Source organism: Myripristis murdjan, chromosome 4 (genome assembly GCF_902150065.1).
Source record: "Myripristis murdjan chromosome 4, fMyrMur1.1, whole genome shotgun sequence".
Classification (NCBI taxonomy): Eukaryota; Metazoa; Chordata; class Actinopteri; order Holocentriformes; family Holocentridae; genus Myripristis; species Myripristis murdjan.
Genome location: NC_043983.1, coordinates 16,066,032 through 16,089,331, shown reverse-complemented (window position 1 = coordinate 16,089,331; position 23,300 = coordinate 16,066,032). Strand labels below are relative to the sequence as shown.

Below are 23,300 nucleotides of genomic sequence, written 5' to 3'. Positions count from 1 at the left end.
GTGAAAATAGCCCTGTTGGAAGCTACGGTGATTTTTTTTTAAATCACAAAGTACAATCGATATTCATATTCATATTCTAGGTTTCATAATAATTTCTAATAATAACTGTAATTGTATTCATAGAGCACATTTCTTTTTCCTTGCTTAACAATGTGAGACATTTCAAAAGAATATCAAAAGAATAACAGCAAGGTTAAAGAACAGCTGCAAGAGCTAAACTTGTATATACACACAAATTAAAAACATAAGCAACTTTAAGGACTATTACAAGAGGTTAAAAAAAAAAAAATCACCAGCATCATATTGTTCGATGCTGCATCCTGATGTTCTCTTCCAACCTCCAGCTTTTGGTCTGGTATAATAAATCATATACAGATCCCATAAAAGGTAGTCTTTGGTGAATGGCATTTAACAGTTTGATTATTTGACTTTTATTTACAAAAGAAAGCAGCAAATAGCTACATTGTGCTGTGTGAAAAAATGAGGGAGAGGACTTTGTGATTTGTGGTCGATCAGCTGATCTATTGTGTAATTTTAATTAATTTATCATCCAAAGATTGTTGTTTGTAAAATTTTTTATATCACACTGCTACTGTGGTAGATTCAAAAACCCAGCCACAGCACAGTGGCGTTGCCCAGTGTAATTGATTTGCTCTGACCTCAGTGGCCCCATTTCCGACAGCACTTAAACGCAGCATAGTAAATGGCAGCTGCTTGACCAACAAGATCCAGCCAAACTATATGGACAAAAGTATTGGGCCACACTGGGGCGCCCCGATAAAGGCATGGTTGGGTGAGCGCCAAAGCAGGATGTCTTGTGATACCATTGATGAGTCAGGATTTCTGTATGTAGAGTTTATCTGCCTTATCTGGACTCATAGCTGCAGTTCTTTTTTTGTTGTTGTTTTGTTTTCACCCTTTAAATGTCCTCAGAAATGTATGTAGGCCTGTTTTCAGATTGTTCCTTTCAAGTTTAAGCCCCAGGAAATAAGTAAATAAGTTGTTCAAATGCCTCTCGTTAGTTTGCATTATCATGCAGTGCAGGTAGAACAGTCATATCTGCCTTTATAGATTGTCTCCCCATTTTGGTTGACATTTTAAACCACCCTATATTCTGGCCATACTATACCCATACTTAACAGGCTAGACAGATTTAAAAGCCATGTTTAACCTGGTGTATTGCACTGTTACCATATATGCAGACAGAATACAAGACAGAGACCAAATGAAAGACAACAAAAAAAAGTTTTATTTAGAAATTCACAGTTTCTAATGGCACTACATTTTTTGTAGTTACACTCACTCCCGCTCAAAAATACTGTGCAGCTCTTCAGAATAATCACAGAGAGATAGAGGAAAAAAAATAATAAAAGAAATGCCTGAAAAGACAGCACTTGACATACAAGGTAGAATAGAAAAAACAACAAAAGGCATGAGGAGTTATACAAAGTGCACACTGAGCTCCTGGGCTTTCTCATCAAGGGTCAATCTCTCTATTCACTGTGTTATGGGACAAGCGGATTCAGAGTAGTCTCTCTCATAACACAGGCAAACACACGAGAGCAACAAAGAACCTCACTCACATGCATACAGGTTTACACACTCGCACACAAACATAAGATCATACACATTTAAAAAAAAAAAAAAAAGGTCATGATTTGCTGGGTGTGGGGAACATACAGTCACATTAAAATAGTGTTCCAATCCATGCACGTCCTCGCTGCGTTCCCTTTATTCAAGACGACCAACTCATGTCCTACTCCTCAGAAACCACAACTTTTCACTCAAGGTGGGGCCAAACAGACAAAGAACATGACAGGTGAATAAAAGAATGAATGAGTGAGCGAGCGAGAGTTAAGAAACACCAAAAAGCGGCTAGTCAGGAAAGCAGGGGTGTGGAACAGTAAAGCGTTTCAGTCTCCTAATGGGAACTAGAGTGGTTAATAAAAAACAGGCGTACTCTATCAGTTCTTTCCACAGCCACTAAGAAATGCATGCAGTGGGGGTCAGAGGTGACTGTGGTGGAGACAAATGAACAGAAAAAAGAAAAGGGGACTGGAGGTTGGTCAGCAGAGGTAATTAAAGTCTAACAGGAGTGTAGAGTTTTGGTTTGCATTTTTTTTTTTTTTTCAGTGTCTCAGTCTAAAATCCATTTACCAAGCCTTACACCAGACAGAGCTGGTCAGAAATCGCATACAGAAGCAAAAACTATCAGATGCTTGCTTTTCCTTAGTTAAAAAAAAAACAAAAAAAACTCATACCCCTTCTTCATATCTCTAACTTATCATATATACTCATTTATAGCTTTAAAATGAATGCTATCTTAGGTCAATCAGGTTCTCTCTCTGGTGAGAACAGGATGAGGTGAAGTCAGTCAGCTCGCCTTCCAACAAAGGAAGGACAAAAATATACAACCATCCTGACTTTAGCCCAGTATCCCTTTCCACTACTTCAGTATCTCTAAAAACCATACAAAAGTAGCAGTCTGGTAATCCTCATTACCCTTGAAGACATAGTCTTAAAAATATTACTGTATTATTTTGTTGGATATATAAGTTGTAGCGCAGCATTGAGGCAAACAGATGGGTGTTACAGCTTCAGAGCCCAGGCTATCCAGCCATTTGCAGCAAACAATAAATCACAGAAACTCAACATGTAAAAAAACATAAAACTAAAGTGTGGATGAGCCATCCACCATGACCATTACATCAGTACCTCTTTGTGTACTTTATTGCATTATTTCTATGTAACAAGCTCACATGGACATACTACTACAACACTGCAGGACTGGGAGACTGAGAGGCCAGGACCTGCACTGTACAGTTCATATACAGGACACATCTGTGGAATTTAAATAAATAAATAGATAAATAAAACTGGTCTCTCTGTGTCCCCTGCAGGGTTTCAGTAGTGTGAGTGACATTCTGTAAACATTCAGCTAGACATGTGCTCTTACATTGTGCCCTTAGAGACAACCCTTCCCATCCGTACAGTTCTGAGGCATAAATCAGCCCGACCACAAGGGCAACCATCAGCTGAGAGCACGGCTTATTTATGGATGAGAACAAGAAGAAAAACAGAACTGGCCTCTAGTCTGCTTAACCCTGTTTGACCTGTCACACAGTGTCTACCAATAATACACAACCTCTCTTCACGTGTTGTGGATATGCGTTTGTATACACGGACAAGGTTTTTGGGCCCAGCCCAACCTCCATCGACAGGATGAGCGTTTCATTGTAAACTAGGCAGGATTTTCAAGACTGCTGCTATTGTATTTGCAGTGTGGGCTAAAGTGGGATGCTAAACATAACCACATTCTCACTGATTAACTTTGTACTGAATGCCTTTCTTCATTCAGCTCTGACGGGTGGCTTGGAATAGTCTGGCAGAGAAAAAGAGCGGTCTATGTGAAAGCTCAACACCCTGGTCCCGTAAAAACAACTGTACTCGTGTTAGGTTAGAACAACAGACAGAATGCACAAAATGATGGCAATGAGGACAGAGGGAAAATGAGAACGACAAGACAAGTAAGTAGTCATGCTCCACAGTTCTCTCATAACAGATTTCATCCTAGCAGAGCAGCTAAATACTTCTTGAGGCCCCCTTTGACGTAGGGAACAAGAGTTGGGATTCACTCCAGCTAGCACCCCTCCTCTCTGTGCTCTAATTATTGGGTTGGGGGGGTGGGTCATGGAACAATGTGCTTATCCAGTAGAAAACAGCCCATCCACACTTCAAATGGGTTTGACTTGTCTTAATGTTTCACTCCCCACCATAGTGTCTCTCTGTCTGAAAAAAAAACATGAATAATCCTTTGAATTTTATGTTTTATCATTAAAAGGTCTAGAACAGATATAAAGGCACATAACCGTAAACAGGTCTCTGATAGGAGGGGCTATAGACGTCTTCAAAGAGTGGATGATGCTCAGCTACCGTCGCCATAGCCACTTCATTTCCACGGTGCGCCAGGAGCTCATGGGAAATGTGGTTCTTTTGAGATGTGGCAAGACCTCATTTCCTCACTATGCCCATCGGGTCTGCTACCATATAGTCTGTGTGAGGGTGCAAATACAGAGTTGGGTACAAGTGACTGAACTGCGCAAACAGTGATCAAAAGTGTGTGTGTGTATGTGTATTCAGACATGTCCAGTGACAGCTGTCACTCCTATGGTCCCAACACTGATCTCCTTGTTTCCCTTCATCAGCTGCTGCAGGCTGGGCAAAGAGCCAACGCCTCCCCCTGGCACGGAGGGGAACTGCAGCTCCGCCTGCCGTGACTTCCGCCGCTTCACCGAGCGCTTCTCCTGTCGAGACTTGGCGGGGGGCTGGTGGAGGGCGAGCGACAGGGCGTGACCGTTGCATAGGCCTGAGGAGGAGAAGATGGGGGAAGGAGGCGGGAGGCGGCTCGTGTAGGACTCCTCAGAGTGGGTGGACGAGCTGCAGCTGCTGGTCTCTGAGGGACACTCCTTGGAGGAGAAGGAGGACAGCGATGACACCTCCTCCACAGAGGGATGGAGAGGTGGAGGAGGAGGGGGAGGGGGAGGAGGAGGAGGAGGAGGAGGAGTAGAGGGCGGGGCCACGGGCACAGGTGGGGGAGGCAGGCAGGGGTGGAAGCCGTTACATTTGAGACCCCCATTAGTGAGCGGAGCAGAGGGGTCGGACAACTTCACAGTCTCGACCTTGTCCGACGACTTTGTCTTGCAGCGTTTTTTCTGAAGAAGAAAAATAAGAGAGAGAGCAAATGATAAATAAAAAAGGTTAAAAGAAACCTTACAAATCTAATGATTTAAAGCCACATTAACCACCTTTGTGGTAGACACTGTCCCACCATTATTATTTGAACCGACTGATGATGCTCTTCTAATTAAGTAGAACAGTAAAAAACGTAGCACAAACATTGATTTTAAATCCATTTTAGAAATAGAGCGAGTCTCATTTGTTCTCATAAGTGGTCACACAAACGGGTCAGAGAAGGGTGGGAGAGTTTAATGGAGAGTGATGAAATCTACAGGTATGACAAAAGGTTTGGAAGAAAAATTTTATTGATGTGAATATGTGAACAAAGTGTTCACAACTGACCCTCCAGTGCTGTGCTGTGCTAGGATTTATCCACAGTGTCAGCAAAGAAGTGGTTAACAGAAACGTCAGTTCTTTGTAGTGGGGTGACATGAGGGCTGAGTTTTAATGTTCCTCAGCAGCTGCATTTTCCTCTCCTTCTGTCAAATACTTTGCCCTTCTATTTTATTTCATGTCCATTGACATCAGATATCAATGACAGAGAGAAGTCATCCCCCAGCATTGAGACACAGCCCTGCTCCAACCCACTGACAGACTGACACCAGAACACATAGCACTTAAGATGGCCGTCACAGCCAACAGCAGCAGGTGGAATCGACACTGTACCTTTTTCTCTGGAGAAAACCTTAGAGGTTCTACAATGTACAAGTCATCTGGACCTACTGAACAGGGGAGAAAGGGGCCAGGTTAATGATGGAATGGGAAACAGGAATACATACATGTAACAAGCATGAAACGACCTTGCAAGTAGTAGTATCAAGACTCCGTTTTCTAACTGTAGCCTCACTTAGGTAAAGAAAACAGGTAAATTCAGAGGATTTAACACTGAATGCAATATATAAAAATTAATTTCTTAGAGCTTAGCCTACATTAGCATATTTTACTGATTATAAAAGCCTTGTGTTGTTTTTTATACTACTTGCAAATGTCCATTGTGAGCCAGCAAAGCATTGTGCTCTACTAATAAACTCCTTCAGCCTGCAGGTGGATACAAGCTTGCAATGACAGCCTCTCCGCCCCAAGGGCAAACACACACACACACGCACACACACAAGAGAGGGATAATGAGCAACAGGGAGAGGTTTAGGTTTCATGAGTGAAAGGCTTTATTCTTTATTGCTTGTTGCAGTCACTCCCTACTGGCATGTGTGGCTACAGTTCCGGCCCTGAGACTGCCAACACCACTCAGAACGGTACCATGTGGAGGAAGCAACACAAATACAAACCATGTGAAAGAAGAAAAGAAAGGAAGTGATGCCGAGAGGTTACAGGACCATATCAGTGATTCTGCACGTTTAGTGTAATATCCACAAAACGTATATCGACTTGACATTTCTGCTGATCTTTTCCAGAAGAACAGTTGTATTATACTCTGATATCACTTTTCCTACCTTTTATCCGGCCATTGGTTTCCATTCATGCTGATATGAAAATTAACTTTCAGAAACTTCAAATCTTCACACCAGCATTCACCATCACCGTAATAACTACATTGCCATTATTTTTCCTTAACACAGCGGTATTGTTGTGTTTTAATGACCTGAAACAGGGCAGAGTGATCAGAAAGCCCTTGTGGTGGTGTGTTTAGTAGATGTTTGACAACAATGGACTGCAGTCATTTTCCACAAAAAAACATCAAATTCAAGAGTTCTGTTGTTGGTAAACCCAACCCAGATAACCCAAGATATTGAAATTTTTATATCAGACATCGGCCCTGCTACACTACTGACTGCTCTGGTTAACATTTATGCTTTATACAGTGAATTACCAGCTCTGTGGTTTTTGAATGGTTATGACTTTGTTAGCCACATTATAATGAGGCTGTTCCCAAATATTCAAATGATTATATGTAGTCAAATCTTTAGTACCCCTGCATGATTTGCAAAATGGATTGTTGCAATACAAAATGTGAATCAATTTTAATAAATGGGTCAAACGTTCAAAATCACAGGTATAGTCCTTTATGAAATAGAGCTCGACATGAACAGTCATGAAGCTTACGCTCTGATGTTTTGATTCAGATAGCCTAAACAAGCCAAGGGAGAATAAAAGGCTCTATGCAATTTGTCACTAATGGGGCTGTGACTGTGGTGTCTTGAGTCTTGATGCTTGAACGTGCACTATGCGATTGCATCACCACTAGATGAGAGCAGCAACAAGTCTGTAGTCAAAACTGTTTGCAGCAAAGCCACTCCTCTCTCTCCCTTCATCCCTGTTGTGTTATTGATCCTACTGGAGTTCTGGGCAAGATACCCCTGCAACGTGACTAGTTATAAAAATTGTTAGCTAAAACAAGCTTGGCATAAGCCCTTACCCAACCAAAACCCTAACCATGTGGACATATCTTGCCAGAACTCAATATCTTGCCCAGTGGGATTCATAAAAGTGGACCTATGCCCCCCTCCCCCCTACAAACAATATGACACAACAGTATGGAGGCAAGCATAAGGCAAACTTTGCTAAGCTCTGAGCCTGCACACTCATAGCGCATGGTATCTACAGTTAAGTCTAATGCTCAAATTCGAGTCCTTCATTGATCCATGATCCATCCAAATTAGTTCCTTTTCTTATCATGTTCTCTTTTCAACTCACAATGTGGCCTTTTTAATTTAGTGCCACCACTTGCCTCGATTGTTGCACTCACTCGCTTCATGGAGCTTGAGTCCAGCATGGACTTTGACAACAAACTTTGGAGAGGAGGGAAAAAAAATACCTTATAACAGCAACATGGCTGGTCAACACAAGTTGGTATTGTTTATATCAAAAAGACTAAAAGTCTGCAAAAAGCTCACAGTGGCTTCAGGAGTTAATAGTCTCTGAAACTGCATTGTGCAGGTTAAAGCTACAATGACAGATGAGGGAGGAAAAACAGAACATGGGAAAACAGTGAAGGCAGGTTGGAGGACAGAAGTGTGTAGAATGTGTGTATGTGCGAGGGACCTTTACCTTCTGTAGAAGACAGCTGGAACGACTTAGAGCGAACAAGCGGACAGGTGACCCTGCGCTTTAGACTCATATCATCATAAGAGGAGAAGCATCTGACAAGAAAAGACAAGACACTCACATTCATCAAGTGCCATTTACAGTGTGCTAGCACTTCAGCTACCCCCCACAGACCACAACAGGACAAAAATAACAGCCAGGCAAGCAAACAAGTGACCTACGGAAATGATGCAAACCATTCTACTCAAACGCAGAGCCTGTGTGTGTTTACTAACCTCTTGGGGCTGGGGTAGTGGTTACTCTTGGGCAGGGCAGCAGTGTTGGTGTGAGCGTTGGGAGTGGAGCTGCGGCAGCACTGCAGGCACAGCAGCAGGCCCAGGGAGAGACACAGGACCAGAGACACCACCAGGTAACTCTGACGGTCAGAGACCTGGACAGGAAATGAAAAATAACCAAAGTGAATTGCAGTGCAGTATTCTTTATTACAGGCTAGGCTTAGACTTTTAGCAAGGTGTTACTGCAGAGACCCCACTTTCACAGCAGCTACACACAATATTGTAATGAGCAATTAGGCTACAGTTCCCGTTCTCAAGCAAGAACACAATCACATGAAATCTAATCCACCCATTCAACTACCAAGCAAAATTACTGTCAAAGAACACAAGTGAGATTCATGTCTCGACAGGCTACCGATTTGAAGATCAGACTACTTATATCAGCAACAATATGAAATCAAACAGCAGGCCGAGGGCTGTACATGCTACACATGTACACAACAACCACCTCAGCTTACTAGTGCCAAACACCATTTACAGGTCATACTTTAGATATGAAAAATGTGTCTTCTTCCTGAACTCCTGACAGCTTGCAACAGTAATGACCCAGAAATTATAGCTTGTTGTGAAGCTGAACTTATTGCAGTGTGCTCCAGATATGAGTGCTAAATGCCTAAAATGTAAGACTAACTGCAGCCCCTTTTCTTTTTAGATAAAAATGTGGTCAACCACACAGTCAGCCTCTGCATTTTGGGATTTTAAATCTAGTCTTATTTCCTTCTGATGATGGCAAGTGCTGACAGTCGAGCCTGCCTCTCAGCATTCCAAAAGTATTTATCTTTCATATACCTACACATTTCTAATTCAATTTAATCTTTTGGCTCAAAGAAAATGTCCTCTCAGAGGTACTACACATGAAGGTTGTCTCAGCCAAAAAGGTCAGTGCATTAAGTAAATGCATTTTATATATCAGGTCTTTATATTGAAGGAAAAAGAGGTCAGTAGGACTGCTTCCCTGGAGCCACAGAGTACAACGTGTTAAATTCACTCCTCAGCTGGAGCACAGGCTGGAAAAGAGCAGCTCTGTGAATGACCCAAAAATATGTTTGGAATTGGCGTATATTGAGGAAAAGAGGAAAGCATGTTTCTTATTACAGTTGTCAGACCTGTTTTATCTGGCCATGAATGTAAATAATTTTCTGATAGCCGACTTGTGTGAATTTCTTGGTCTTAATATGTTCACGGCCCTATTCAATCTATACCCCTCTCAGTTGTATCAAATTCATCTACCCTGTCCATGAATGACCGAGTGTCCAGTCTTTTTCTGCAGTTTCCAACACACATTTGAGCACAAAAAGCTAAAGGCAGGAAAGCAGGTACGTGCCATACATCTAGTCACCACTATGTACAAAATTAGTCTCTTATTCATGATGTTTTACAAATTAAAGAGCTAATTTCACACACCTTTCTTCACAACTGTGGTGAACAGGTGTAAAGCTATGCAATAAGATTTGTGCCAATGGGGACGCACCCCTGAAACTACCCACCCACGCGAGATGTTTGTGCCAGGATTGTAAACAAAAATTACGACAGTGCAAAGGAGAGAGCTGGCAGCATAACTGCAAAGCCCACAGGGAAGGCAAAAGTCTGATCAGTGAGAAAGGAGCTGTAAAATACAGGATATAATGTAAAAGGCCATTAATTTGCTTGCAGTTCTAAGTTTTACTTTTGAGATGACATTTTTTGATTCAGTGTTTTTTTCTCACTCAAATGTGTTTTTGCTTGATACTGAGGAAGTTTTGTTTGATCTTTCTGGCACAGATGTGACCTGTGGCGGGAAAATTTAAATCCAGCAACCCAAAGTTTTTAATTTGGAATCTGAAAAAGCAGCAAGACCTGAGATGAAGGATTATTTCACATCCTCTCATTTTTAGTTCACTTCTAGTCAAATCAAATTCAAGTTATAAGAATAGCAATGGACAAATCAATCAATCATTCCTCACATCTTTATTTTCATCAACCCAAATGTTGGCTTTACCTCCTCTCCCAGTAACTCTGTAACAGCACAAAAACACTTTTTTTTTTTTTTTAAATTGGCTTCACGAGCCCCAGTGAACAGTGTGCAGGAGTATTTGCCAACAATAAAAAGAAATTCTGCTACATAAATCCCTATGATTTGTATGCTCTTTGCTTTTTGTTTCCCCTGTAAGACGATTAATGTCTTAGTGTCTCCCTATTCAACTTAACCTTTGAATTGTGCAGATCAGTTACTATTTCTTCTTTTTATTCCAGCCTGGAGTGCCCAAATGTTTCCAATGACGCTCTTTCATGCAGCTCTGTCTGGCCTCAGTATCTGTTAATTTCCTTTAATTTCAGTCTGGCGTGCCCAAATGTTTTCAATGACACTCTCTTGTGTATGTATCCTGCTGTGCCTTGGTGTCTCACTGCTTTAGACAGTAAACAAATCAGTTTTACAATCTCCAAACATCTTGTTTGTAAGCTGTGACCAGCAGGCCAAAATTTTTTTCTAACTTTACCATGTCAGCCAAGGGTAGATCTCAAAAGTTCGACAGCAGCAAAACATGGGCATCCAACAAAAAGTCCCTCAGGTGGCAGATCAAGAATTATTATGTGTGTGTGTGTGTGTGTGTGTGTGTGTGTGTGTGTGTGTGTGTGTGTGTGTGTGTGTGTGTGTGTGTGTGCAGGGGTGTGGCGGGGTGAGTCTGTCTGATGTGTTCGAAATACAAACACTGCAGGCACGGTATTGGTACACTGGATGTGATGCATAATTCAGTGTTGGTCAGCCCTCTAGATTTATTCACCCATGTTTTCCTCATCCTCTTCCCTGGATGGAGTACATAATGCAATGCTAAATTACCAGTCTATCTTGAAACTACACTTAATAATTTTGAATATTACACCAATGAAAAGAGGGCCTTGCTGTCCCTTTGCAGTTTTCAATGTTTGCAAAAGGGGCAAACCCTTAGTTTCAACCTGTCGTCTGTAACCTTTATGGTGCAAGCGTTTTCTCAACAATGAGTTGTAACAGCAGCATGTGTGCTACCTCTCTCTGTAGCTGGCTGACTGTCGCAGTGAGATTGAGCATCAGTTTGGTGACATTCTCCAGCTGGCTCTGCAGGACCTGAATGGAATCTGTCTGCTTCTGGTCCTGAAAATGCACAACGGACACAGAAAAGCAAAACACAACAGTTGTTTAGCCATTACTAAATATTTCCATTAGCTCACGTGACTGTCAGTGGTTTCTGTTTCTCTAGCTCTGACTGACCTGCTCCTCAGCAATGCGGGAGGTGTTCTGCAGTTTGATGATGGTCTTGTTGAATGCTCTCTGCATCTCTTCCATCTGCTTACGGTATCTAAACAACACAAATTAAGAAACCCAGACTATGAGATACTCTGCAGCAGCGTAAAAAAAAAAAAAAAAAACTCTAAATGCCTGGTACACCAACATAAGTCATGACTGCTTTAAGTGCTACTGTTATTATCATGATTCTAAGGTCCTCTGTGTTCAGTGGCTTCACCTCTGGCTGAGCTCCTCCAGATATCTGCTGGACAGACTCATGTTCATCTCCAGGGCTTTGATCCTGTTGTTCAGCCTCATGAACACACTCTCCTTCTGGCTTGAGCCGTGCACCGCTCCCCCATTCAGTAACGCCCCATTTCCGTTCAGTGCCCCACCACCATAATCCCCTCCATTCTGCAGCTCTGCATAGAAGTCTGTGGCTGACCGGTGAATGTTCCCATTGCTGCTAGAGCTCATGAGGAGGTCGTCCACCACGTCCTCCCCCCGATGAGGCTCTCCGGCCTGGGTGAGTGGCTCACCCTGCTCCCCGTGGGTCTGGGAAGCCTTGAGGCTGTGTTTCTGAGAGTCTCCGCTGTCTGTTCCAAACTTTACAGTGTCTGTGTGAGTTTCAGTCAGTGGGAGAGCTGTGTGTAGTTCAGTGGGAGGGGGGATTGGGTCTGCAGGTCTGGAGGCCAGGGGAAGGGGCTGGACAGGCTGCTCCTTAACAGAAGGAAGCAAAATGTCTAATTGAGGAGAGGAGGCTGTCTCGGGGGTAAGAGGCTGCAGAGGAGAGCTTAAGGTAAGGGTAGGGGTGGCACTGGTGGCCTGTAGTGTCTCTGGGACAGAGACCCCTTGGAGAGCTGGAGTGTGAACAGGGTCCAGGGCTGCGTCTTTAATGGGAGGCAGTGGCTTCTCCTCATGGATGGGGGTAGGCCGGGACAGGGAAGTGTGGGAGAAGCTGTGAGGGGGGATGGTGGAGGTTCTGCTAGGCTCCAGGAGAATTTGGGCCTCTGGAGTTTGTGCGTCAAGGGTGTGAGTGCTGGGATGTGTGTGTGGGGTGTGCACCTCAGCAGAGGCTCTCATCTCATTTTGGCCCTGAAGAGGCATCTCAGGCTCTGGAACTTTCTCTGTGAGGGGAAGGGCCTCCTGGGTGGGTGTGGAGACGGGGACAGAGACTTGTGACGGGGTGTGTGTGAGGGCAGGTGTTTGTGCATCAGTGGGGGTCTGTGTTTGAGTGCTTAGCTGCCGCCGCCGGAGGCTGCGCTGCCTCTCCTTGGCCAGCCTCGCTGAACACCAGCGCTGCAGCAGCTCTGGCAGGGTGGCCATGCAGGACAGTGAGATGGAGGAGAGAGAGGAGAAAGGACAGTACACCTGGCTCTCTCTCCGTCTCCTCCTCGCCTCCCTCCTCATCTGCTCTTCTCTCTCCTCCTCTTCCTCCTCTCCCTCCTCCTCCATCAGGGTGACAGTAGACTGTCTGGGCTCCTCGTCTTCCTCCTCCTCCACAAGAGTGACGATCTGTCTGTCTTCAGGGGAGTCGTCAGATGAGGGGGAGGGTGTGGCAGAGTCTCTGGACAAGTCAGTATCCTTATGGGATGCAGGCTGGCCCGGCTCAGCTGTCTCCAGTCTGAGGTTAGGAAATGCATAATAATTTAGCATGATATTCATGGAGGAATTATTGTTGTATTTGACTGTGTCTCAATTTATTTTGTTTGGAGACTATTCATAAGTAAATTTTTTGCCATTCTAAATATTTGTATTTTTGTGTTAGTATGATAGGTAAATGTCATTTACATAAAAAAAAAGTACCTTATGTAGTTTTAGAAGATAAACTTTAAAGTCAGAAGCAAAAAAAAAGTTTTGCAGTATACAAATATATATATATTATTTATAAAAATCTAAACAAAGCATCCATGGGGGAAAAGTGGGTCCCCAGGACACTGAAAAACCACTTCACTGTTGTTTAACAGCAGGACATAATATATTGTTTACAAATATTTACCATTAAAAGAAGAATGATCCAGGCTTCTGTTTGATTTAGAGTACGCCAAAATGTTTTTTTTTTCCTTTTGATATGCCAAAACAAGAATAACTCCAAGAATTCGATGTACAGTAGTCGATGTAAAACACGTACCTAACTACATAGTTATGTAAGTACTACTAATTGCTGCATTAGCTGTGTGTCTCTCTTACGTTGAAGAACCACTGTAGGTTGCAGTGGGTTTAAGGACCTCCGTGCTCCCCTCTGTTTCATTCTGGGCCTCTGCTGAGGAGTTGGCTAGAAGTTGGGCAAACAAAAAACACAAAACCAATTCAGAGCAGGACTTTGATAACTCCTGGTGACAGAGCAGTCTAAGATTACACAGAGCCACAAAACCTGGCAGCAGCATGTTTCTGCAAAACCCCTTGCGGCTGTCAGAGGTACAATGCAGAAGTAAAAACCTTTGCCAACATTCTGTGGTTGGCAGGCCCAAGTTTGCAAAAGGCAGAAGTACTGTCAACCAGTTTGGTCCAGTTAGATCTGCTCTCTCTCCCACACGCTCTGCCTCGCTTATTCTGTGGGTGTAAACGAACCTCTGAACCATCATAACAACAACTGTGCGGGCAGTCAAGTTAAATTGAAAATGTGATGGAACCACACTTTGCTCCTCTTACTGGCAACGCCAGTTCTGAAAAAAAAAAAAAAAAAAAAAAAAAAAAAAAAAAAACTGCACACGTCTCTCTGAAAACAGAGTGCTCATGGTGATTTTTCCACAGTTAGCCTTTTTTTCATTTCCTATTGAGCTCCAAAAACAATCTCTTGTAAGGAGTCTTCACATATGCAGAAATGTAAACAGAAACTGTGCAAGATCATATAAGCATGTAAGCACCACGTGAAATCTAAGTAAGGGGTGGATTTTTCCCTTTATTTTGCACAGATGAGTAAATCTGGGTAAGGCTACTCCACCCCCTGTGGGGTACACAGAGCCAGGAGGGGGCATGGCGTCACAGACCCCCCTCAGTTTAATAACATTAGCTTCATTGCCACAGAGAGAGAGAGAAAGAAAAAAAAACAACACATAGCCTCAGTTCTGCTGAAATCCTGCTGCAGTACCCCTGCCAACAGCCAAATAAACATCTGGCTTCCTCACAAAACACACACATATACACAGGCATGCAGACATGAATGATGTACATATGCTCACACTTATGAGAAGGATTTAAAAAAGAAAGAAAGAAAGAAAGAAAGAAAGAAAGAAAGAAAGAAAGAAAGAAAAAAAAACCTGACCCAGTTTTAGAACCAGCTAATCTAAACAATATGTGGTAAGAGATGTTGGGCTTCGTCAAACTCAGCAGGCCAGTGGTTAGAAACAGAAAAGAAAAGGGGAGGGGGCTGAACACATTGTGGGCACATGGAGGAAGAGAGAAATGATGCATGCTAATCACTTGGCTGAACCAAAGTTGTCAGTTAACCAATCAATAAACATCCAGGACAAGTATTTCACAATAATATGGCTTCAGACCAGGATGGGTGACTCATGTTAACTGAAATCAATTACAGAAGCATGTTTTAACGTTTACCTGAAAATTATTCACCGTTCAAAGTTATGTTAGTTTTGATACTCCATTCTGATAAGGTTTGGAGTTTTTCAAAGAACAAAGCAGGCAGAATACCAGTTTCTTCTTTTAAGAGAAAGAATAGGGAGAGAAAGAATAGGGAGAAAGCATCCACCAGAGTTTCTTATAACATCTGACACCAGAGCTGCAACGATTAGTCAACCGATTAGTTGCCAACTATTAAATTAATCGCCAACTATTTTGATGATCATTTGATCTTTTACTTTGATTCCAGCTTCTCAAATGTGAATATTTTCTGGTTTCTTTAGTCCTCTGTGAAAATAAGTTAAACATCAGCGATTGGTTGGGGCAAAACAAGACACTTGAGGACATCACTTTGGGCTGTGGGAAATTGTAATAAACATTTTTCATCATTTTCTGACATTTTATGGACCAAACAACTGATCGATTAGTAAGGAAAACAATCAACAGATTGATCAGTCATTAAAATAATTGCAAAGCAGCTCTGACACTCTGAATAAGACTTGTACTGTGTATAGGGCACTTCTGAAAAGTACACAGTGGTAAATGGCCTGCAAGATGGCAGCACTTGTACACTTTCACTTCTTCCACAGAGGACCTTTTAGTCAAATTCAGTTATTTACAGAACTGAGTCTGGGGCAACTTCTCCATAGGAAACCACAGTTCCAAGAATGCACATAATGTAGCTTTTGAGGAGTAGAAAGGAGAAAGAGGATGAAGGGCAGTGGACAGCAAATACGTGTAGATTTCAAGTTTTAAACACACTGGAGCAAGAAATTAGTCTAATGCAACCACCTCAGGTTGCCAAAAAGACTTACCCTGCGACTGTATAAAAACTGACAAATATGGTGTGAAGCTAAAAGCAGATTGCTATTAATTCCCAAAGTGAACAGCTACAGGTGGCAGCAGTGAAACAAACAACTAAGCAAATCTAATGTGGTTATACCGGTATGAGAAACCATGAACTGACACCTGAACAACACCAAATTTAGATGAGAGTGTAAACTGCCTCCTGTCGCTCCAGTATTTTCTGTGACAGCTAATTTGGCTTTAATAGCTAGCTCCTTACACACTGTTCCCAAACACTCAATGCCCTAACACTTGCCTGGAACTACCTAGAGCTCACAGATTGCCAGTGCCACATGCTATGTTCAATCAGCTGACAGGGCATTTGGCTGAGACAGGCTACCTGGCTGTCTCAGTTGGCCAGCATGACAGAACTGACTACTAGCCAGTGACATTTTGACTGATGACTGGTGGCAGCCTGGAGTGGTATGGCCACAAGTAATTTGGCCTGAAGAGAGGTAAGTGCAGAGATGAAGAGACAAAGCCGATGGAAAAAGGCATGAAAAAAAGCAATGAGGAGGGATGAGTACCTTCTGTATGTGCTCCACCGTCAAGCCCTGGCTTGCCGCCAAGCACATTGGCAGCAATGTTGTTGACCATGTTCAGAATGGCATCTAAAGGAAAAGGAAATACACACAATGAAATTATTTTCAAGGGCATGAGGTTCCTGGAAAGTAAGTGAACAGGCAGAAGCCTCAGGCCAAACTGTAATTAATAGAACCACAGGCAGGCAGTTTATTTTCCTTTCCTATTACTCGCCTCCCTTGCAACTACACAGCTTCAATATCCTTTACCCCCTTTCACTGTTCCTCACTTGACCTCTTTCTGAGCCTTTCAGCCAATTTTAGTTCCTTCTCTCCCTCTCCGATCTTGTCATCCTGGCTTGCCCAACTATGGAAACCCATCGATGTGCTTCTGCTGGTTTTACTGGAAAATTAAGGTTATGTTTGACCCCTGTGAAGATCTGTGTGTGTCTGACCAAAGAAACTGTAGTACACTCAGTAAACCTGCAAACACAGGGCTTCACTGTGTGCATATGCAGCCCCATACAAGCCAAACTTTACAACATAAACACCAGTCTGAGTCTGTGTATACTTGTGATGTCATGTGAGAGTAAAGAAACTGAGGGAACATTCAGCTCTTTCTGCCCCTCCCCCACCCCAAAAAAATCTCTAATCTTAAGATATATTAACCAGTGGTATTTGCTGTGGGGTGACACACTTGAGTAATCAGTGTGCCAACAACCAACAAAGCACATTTGCACATGCTCATGCAATGGATTTGTAAATGAGTAAACCGCATACATCTGTGAACCTATTGATGTATTATATTAAAAATATTCTCATGATTTATATCCTATTCTTAATGACTGGAGTAAGCCAACTTTCCCTTCTGAGATCAATCAAACTCATCTTATCTTCTGGTGATGTTAACTGTTTTGATATGGCTTGAAACAGGCACATATAGTTATTTTCTCTGGGTAAATATTGCTCTATATGTATGTCTGCAATGTACATACTGGTGGCTGAGCCGAGCAGGTTCTTAGAGGCCTTGTCCTCAGATGGTTGATAGCCAGGTGGATAGTCTGAGGAGAAACACATCTCAGATTACCAGTGGCAACATGTGCAACAGCATTAAACACAGATTGTACCACATTCAGCACATTACAATTTTTACACACTGAAAGACCATATAATTTTTAGCACATTTGAAGAATCTATAAAAGGAAGCATCACTGTGTAAGGCTTCCAATATGGACAACAGTCACAAAAAATGCTTTGGTGATTACACTGAATGCCAGCAATGCAGCTTGAATCTCTCTCCTAAAAGGTTTATATATCTTGCTGATTTGGAACGCTATTGTTGTAGCAAAAGTACAAAACTATGTTCATCACAGGATATGTTGATTCATTTTCTTCTATCATTTAGCAATGACACTTTGGACAACAAACTGGACAATATAACCCTGAAGAATTTCCAGATGTATCAGTGTCCTGGAAATTTGCAAACCCCTGCATGAAAAGGGGCAAAATGGGTATAATTCCAAGACCTGAACAGATCAGCATCCTACCATAGTCTTCATCCAAGTACTCCAGTCTCTCCGAGGGGTACTGGGAGTCCGCTATCTCCTCGTACTCCTCCACCATACTGGTGCCAAAAACCCTACAGTGAACACAAACACACACACTCCCACAGTTACCCATGTCCAAGGTCAAAGTGTTTATGTTACCACACAACTGGTGGGATCTTTTATGGATACCAGCAGCTCTTTAATACACACAAAACAGATCACATTCAAACAAATATGTAATAAATATAGTCAGCAGGGACACCTCCTGTAACTTTAAGATTGTGGGCTTCCAGTTAATTTTATTAACAATTATCAATGTTACATTGAGTTCCACTTAAATTTTGCAACACTATAAAAACAAGGCAGAACGCTCCATGACTACAAGCTCCATGAGTACACATGCTATCTTTGGCTATCATGCTATGGATAAGTATACAGGAACTGATTGGTTCTTTTTGTAAACAAACAAACAAAAAAAAAAAAACACCACCACTTTGTTTTTTTTTTGTCTCAGTGCTCAGGTATAGCCTTAACTATAGAGGGGCTCAGCAGTGAATTTCACCTGTGACATTCTTGCAAAGAGGTGGATTCATCCCTTTTAACCTTAAACACAAGTCATTACAAGTCCCATGAATCCTCTGCCTTGGGTGTGTAAGTATGTGGGTGTGCAAATGTATGCGTGTCAAATTTGGGTGATTATTAGTTACTCACTGCATTCAACTCAGCATGAGAAACCAGAGTTACAGGTTGCAATAAAATCATCAAAAGCAAAAATGCACCCTGACTCAATAATGAGCCTGAATGCTCTGACTTTATGTTCAGCTGAACTGAACCCAGTGCAGGCTGGGCTCCAGCCCCCCTGAGTGGCAGGAAAAGCCGCAGAGCTGCAGATAATGTGTGAAACACAGTGACTGTATTTTAGAGTCATTATATGTACAATAATGAAAGACAGTTTTGCAATGCCACAAAACCACTTTGTGAATTGGAGAGGAATATGTGACCAATAATCACCAAGAGAGCTTCTACCTCTCTTGGTGATGGTTTTAGATGGTGAAAATTTTATTTTAAAGCCAATTCAAGTAGCACATAAACTTGTACTGTTTGAAGCTACTCTGAAAGCCACAGGGCAAAACTGTAATGGAACGTTCTATATTAAAAAAAAAAAAAAAAAAAATGGAAAGGAGCTTGGCCATTTCCTATCTTACCTGATGAGACTGAGGGGGCAGAAGTGCTCTGATCCAAAGTGCGAGAGGAGCTCAACCTGCAAGGGATGAGGAGAAACTGTTTAATGACAGCGTCCGCTCTGCACAACTGAACAACACAGCCAATCCCAACAGTGCAACTATCCCCACTCCATTAACCCATACTCCATAAAACTTGGAAATATTTACACTAGAAATGCCAAGCATCGACAGTATGGCCCATATATACATGTTCTACTGGCTTAATATCTTCCACATGCATTAAAAAGGTGATCGTTGTGCTCCACCACCAAACCTCACATTACAGTGTATTGCGCATTTTCATGCGCACCATAACCTCTGAGAGTGAGAAGAGTGCTAACCTTTATGTACTTGATGAACATCTGATGCAAGAGGAAGACAGGAGAGGGACAGAGAGAGAGAAAAAGAAAGAAATCAGTAAAGACTGATTCATGCTAAAAGCAGGTCAAGCATCTGTTTCTTTTGTTTTCATGAGAACACGCTGCTGACATATGCTGGAAGGTTGCTCTATAGGAATCTACAGGCAAGATACTCGTGTGAGCTGTTTAATGAGTAGAAAGACAGACAGAGGGATGGACTGACAGACGTTGAAGACAGATGTGAGACATCAGAACAAGACATAACAGGTTTACATCGCTTAGATTTTAGTGGCAACCACAACGGATTACCTAGAAGCTTCCTAGACACAAATCAGCTTCTATAATCAAACTCCATTACATTGTAACAGAGCATAATTAACACAATCAGCTGCCGCATTCAACATCCACACTCACCACACAAACAAAAAAAATATTATCTGAGCATCAATCGACTGTTTAACCACCTAACACTAACACACAACAGTGAACATTTAGCTTAAGCAACAGTAAGGGGAGGAGAGAGATGAGACAGTTCAACAAAGCAGAGGGATATGTTGATAAATATATCAAAACATAAACAAATAGTGTGATTTTGTGTTGTGGACTATAACATAACTTTAGTGTTAAAACAAATAGGTCTGACCACCATACTGTCTCCTTTCATTACAAAGCAAGCTCTTTCATGAATATGTGTCATATACAAAGAGGCATTTCTCTGTCCAGACAAGGGAGGAGTAATAAGCAACGCTGATGGCATGCCTAACTTACCATGAAGTCATAGGAGGGTCCCCTGAGCTTAGTGTAGGACACAATGTTTCTATGTGGCTTAGCTTGGCCTTTTACAAGTAACTCACAAATGACTTCATCATTTATCCTCCCTCTCCTTCAAATATTAACATACAATCTAGCAGCCAAAACGGAAGGGCAGTACCTTCACATATTTGGCATAAAGCTGCTCATCCAAAGGGAAGCTCTGGACGGTGCGCTCATCCCGGGCATGAAATGTACCCAGCTTTACCCACTTGTTGGTAGGATACCTGCAAAGATAAAAAAAAAAAAAAAAAAAAAAAACCATGAGTAAGGTAATGTGTGTGTCAGTGTGAGGTTTATGTGCAAAAAAGAAGGAGTGCATATACCTGTCACTGATGGACACTAGAAAGTCTTTAGGCGTGGATGAGAAGAGTTCAAAGTTTGCAATGTCCAGCTGCTTCACTTGAATAGGCTCACAGAGCTCGATCACAAACCTGGAGCGAGTGAGACACAGGGAAAGATGAATGGGAAAACGAATTGGCAGGGACAGATGCTACAAAGAGGTTGTTGTACGTAGAATCAACATAGTGTATCTAAAATCGAAAAAAAAATGCATCATAAAAATATACCAGAGGTGTGTGTGAGTTTATTTGTGGGAGAGTGCTCACCAGATTTTGTTGCTGCAAGGATTTAGCATGTAAAGGTCCATGTTTTCCATGAGAATAGCTGAAGTGCTCTGGAACAAAACAATGAAGTGCGTGAGTGACACATAAAAACCATGAGAGAGAAGGATGGCATGGAAAATAGTCGAAACACAGGGCAGTATCAGGGACATTTATCCATGCGTTTATACATTCGACATTTTCATCAAACAGCCTTGGGAAAAGTGTTCACCTTGGCCTCGTTGTTAGCTGAGAGTATCTTGGCACCACACTCAACGGAGGCATAGTTATTCTTGAAGTTTTTCTGGACCTTCTTTGTTGGGTGTGGGCTGCCGTTGGTTGAGGTATGGAGGGACTGACCTGGACACAAGATGTTTGGAGTGTGAGGTTAGGAAATAAGTTACTGATACCATCACCCTCCTGTGGAATGATAAGGGTAAACAAGTAACATGCACAGCGTAGCATCTGCGCTCACAGAAGTGTGTATTAATAGGTTTTAAAATAGGTGAGGAGAAGTGAGGCTCATGTCTGAAACAGACTTACTAGACCAAAAATAAATAAACAAATAAATAATTACATATACATAAACTGGCAAGTATATTAAGCATTTGTGCCTGTGCAGATAATGCCGCAAGAACATTATCTGCACAGGCACAATAAACACAAGGTTTATTGTCAATATTCACTATCACTGCTAAAAGATTATTAAACCAATAACCTGTACAGTATGAACTTTGTTTAATGCCTGTAATATCAAAACATGTGAGTCAAAGAGTGTATGTCACCAGCTGGGTTTCAATCCAAAATGTTCAGAATATTTTAAGTGCACTTGGGGGTTTCCATGAACTACGTGATGCAAATTGTCATGCTGATTATCCCCATGACAGAACATCGCCAAGTTAAAGTTCAAATTTATTTAGAGCCCAAAACCACTCCCTCCCTCGCCGCTGCATTTTACTGCATTTTACTGCATAGAGTAAAATGATGTTAGTATTACAAATCAGTGGTCTGCATTAACAGAACAATTATTGTAGCTCTTTGATAGTTCTGTGGTAAATTAACAGCCTGGTGATTATTGGTGGAAGGGAGATGATGCACGGCACCACACCTGCTCAAAGCAGCATTTCACGCAGTAGCAGATTGTGTCCTCCGTCCTCTGGCTATTTAGTGAATTAACTCTTTACACTTGCTTTTTGCCTTTTTCAAGAATAACATCAAAATGCATGTAGAAATATGGTGATGGAAACAAGGCTAGTAACAGAAAGAACTAAAATTTGTGTGTGCGTGCATCCGTCTAATCACCACCATCAAACATTCATGGGACAAACCCATTAGACACGGTAGAAAGCAAGCGTAGCCTAAGAGGTGCACGCAGAGTTTACGCAACACACATAGACACACGCTCTGATGACCACTGCACGTGGCCCGACAAGAGGGAGAGAAATGGAGAGAGAAGAACAGAGGAGGCAGCAGGAGGGGAAAAAAAGGAGTAAAGTAGGTAAGACAATGCACAAAAAAGGCAAGGAAGAGAAACAGACAGGAGAAACAAGATGAGAAATAGATTGAAACAGACATGTGGGGGCCTCCTCTGTCTACAAAAGCACTGCGGCAAACAATTGTCTCATTACAGTCGATCCACATCTGAACATGATCTTAATAAAGCGCATTGTCTGAGGGGGCTCTGTGTGTTCCTGCTGGCATTAAACTCTCTATGCATACAAGGGCCTATTTTTATGTGTGCTCTTACTTTTCTCCTTCTCCACCTCCATGACTTGTTTTTTCCACTCGTCGAAGGTGGGGATGTCCTCTTTGCTGGGCACTGAAGGGTCCATTTCCTTGACAAGGCTGGGGTCTCCTGCCTGAAACGCACAGAGGGGCATCAGCCATGACTCCTTCAGTGTTGACATAACTGTCTATTATCAAATGTACAATTCAGTCCCTAACATTATTACATATTGATGTGCAAGGTCTCTGCTGTTAAGTAATAATCTAATATTCCTAAATATGACCAACATGATTATATCTATTACTGGCATCAGTGAGCCACTAGGTGACACGCATATAAGACGCTCATCTAGCCTGCCGTGAGCAACCGCAACACGCATGTGCAGTCTGGATGGGAAAGATTAAAAGAGACAGTACTAGGTACAGTACACAGTATTATGGATGCAGACAAGGCCTCTCAAGCACAGAGATGCACTGAGCTGTGAATAATATTTTGATGGATTATGTAAGCACACGGTTGGACCACAGGAGCAAGCCTGACCCTAAAAAGCCACCAACTCAGAAAGCCTCTTATGTAAACACCCCTACAGTCAGACTGGAATCACAGCCAGCCACACATGCAGATTAATAGTGAGACTGGAGCACTAACACAGAGGAAAAGTATACAAATCAATCCAAGACACAAAACTCACAAAGCCCTTTGACCCGACTAATACACAACGCATTTCCGTGAAAACAAACACACTCCCCTGATACATTCATCTTTCAGGCT

General features: G+C 42.2%; 1 protein-coding gene across 4 annotated transcripts in view; it reads right to left on the bottom strand.

Annotated features, from left to right (window-relative positions):
• Nucleotides 1-1,226: 1,226 nt before the first annotated feature.
• The window catches only part of suco (SUN domain containing ossification factor), a 53,159-nt gene continuing 31,085 nt past the window's right edge, over nucleotides 1,227-23,300 (bottom strand). For 2 of the 4 annotated variants that reach the window (XM_030049029.1, XM_030049032.1), the window contains 18 exons: nucleotides 22,551-22,662; nucleotides 21,036-21,163; nucleotides 20,810-20,877; nucleotides 20,528-20,635; nucleotides 20,323-20,428; nucleotides 19,374-19,394; nucleotides 19,015-19,070; nucleotides 17,810-17,901; nucleotides 17,258-17,323; nucleotides 16,269-16,352; nucleotides 13,507-13,591; nucleotides 11,555-12,940; nucleotides 11,302-11,389; nucleotides 11,080-11,184; nucleotides 8,016-8,170; nucleotides 7,744-7,835; nucleotides 5,404-5,459; nucleotides 1,227-4,712 (listed from right to left, as the gene is read on the bottom strand). In XM_030049029.1, coding sequence (XP_029904889.1) covers nucleotides 4,137-4,712; nucleotides 5,404-5,459; nucleotides 7,744-7,835; nucleotides 8,016-8,170; nucleotides 11,080-11,184; nucleotides 11,302-11,389; nucleotides 11,555-12,940; nucleotides 13,507-13,591; nucleotides 16,269-16,352; nucleotides 17,258-17,323; nucleotides 17,810-17,901; nucleotides 19,015-19,070; nucleotides 19,374-19,394; nucleotides 20,323-20,428; nucleotides 20,528-20,635; nucleotides 20,810-20,877; nucleotides 21,036-21,163; nucleotides 22,551-22,662 — 3,384 coding nt within the window. In that variant the 3' untranslated portion in view covers nucleotides 1,227-4,136. The remainder of the gene's footprint in view (nucleotides 4,713-5,403; nucleotides 5,460-7,743; nucleotides 7,836-8,015; nucleotides 8,171-11,079; nucleotides 11,185-11,301; nucleotides 11,390-11,554; nucleotides 12,941-13,506; nucleotides 13,592-16,268; nucleotides 16,353-17,257; nucleotides 17,324-17,809; nucleotides 17,902-19,014; nucleotides 19,071-19,373; nucleotides 19,395-20,322; nucleotides 20,429-20,527; nucleotides 20,636-20,809; nucleotides 20,878-21,035; nucleotides 21,164-22,550; nucleotides 22,663-23,300) is intronic. The other 2 variants (XM_030049030.1, XM_030049031.1) reach the window with 2 other exon arrangements.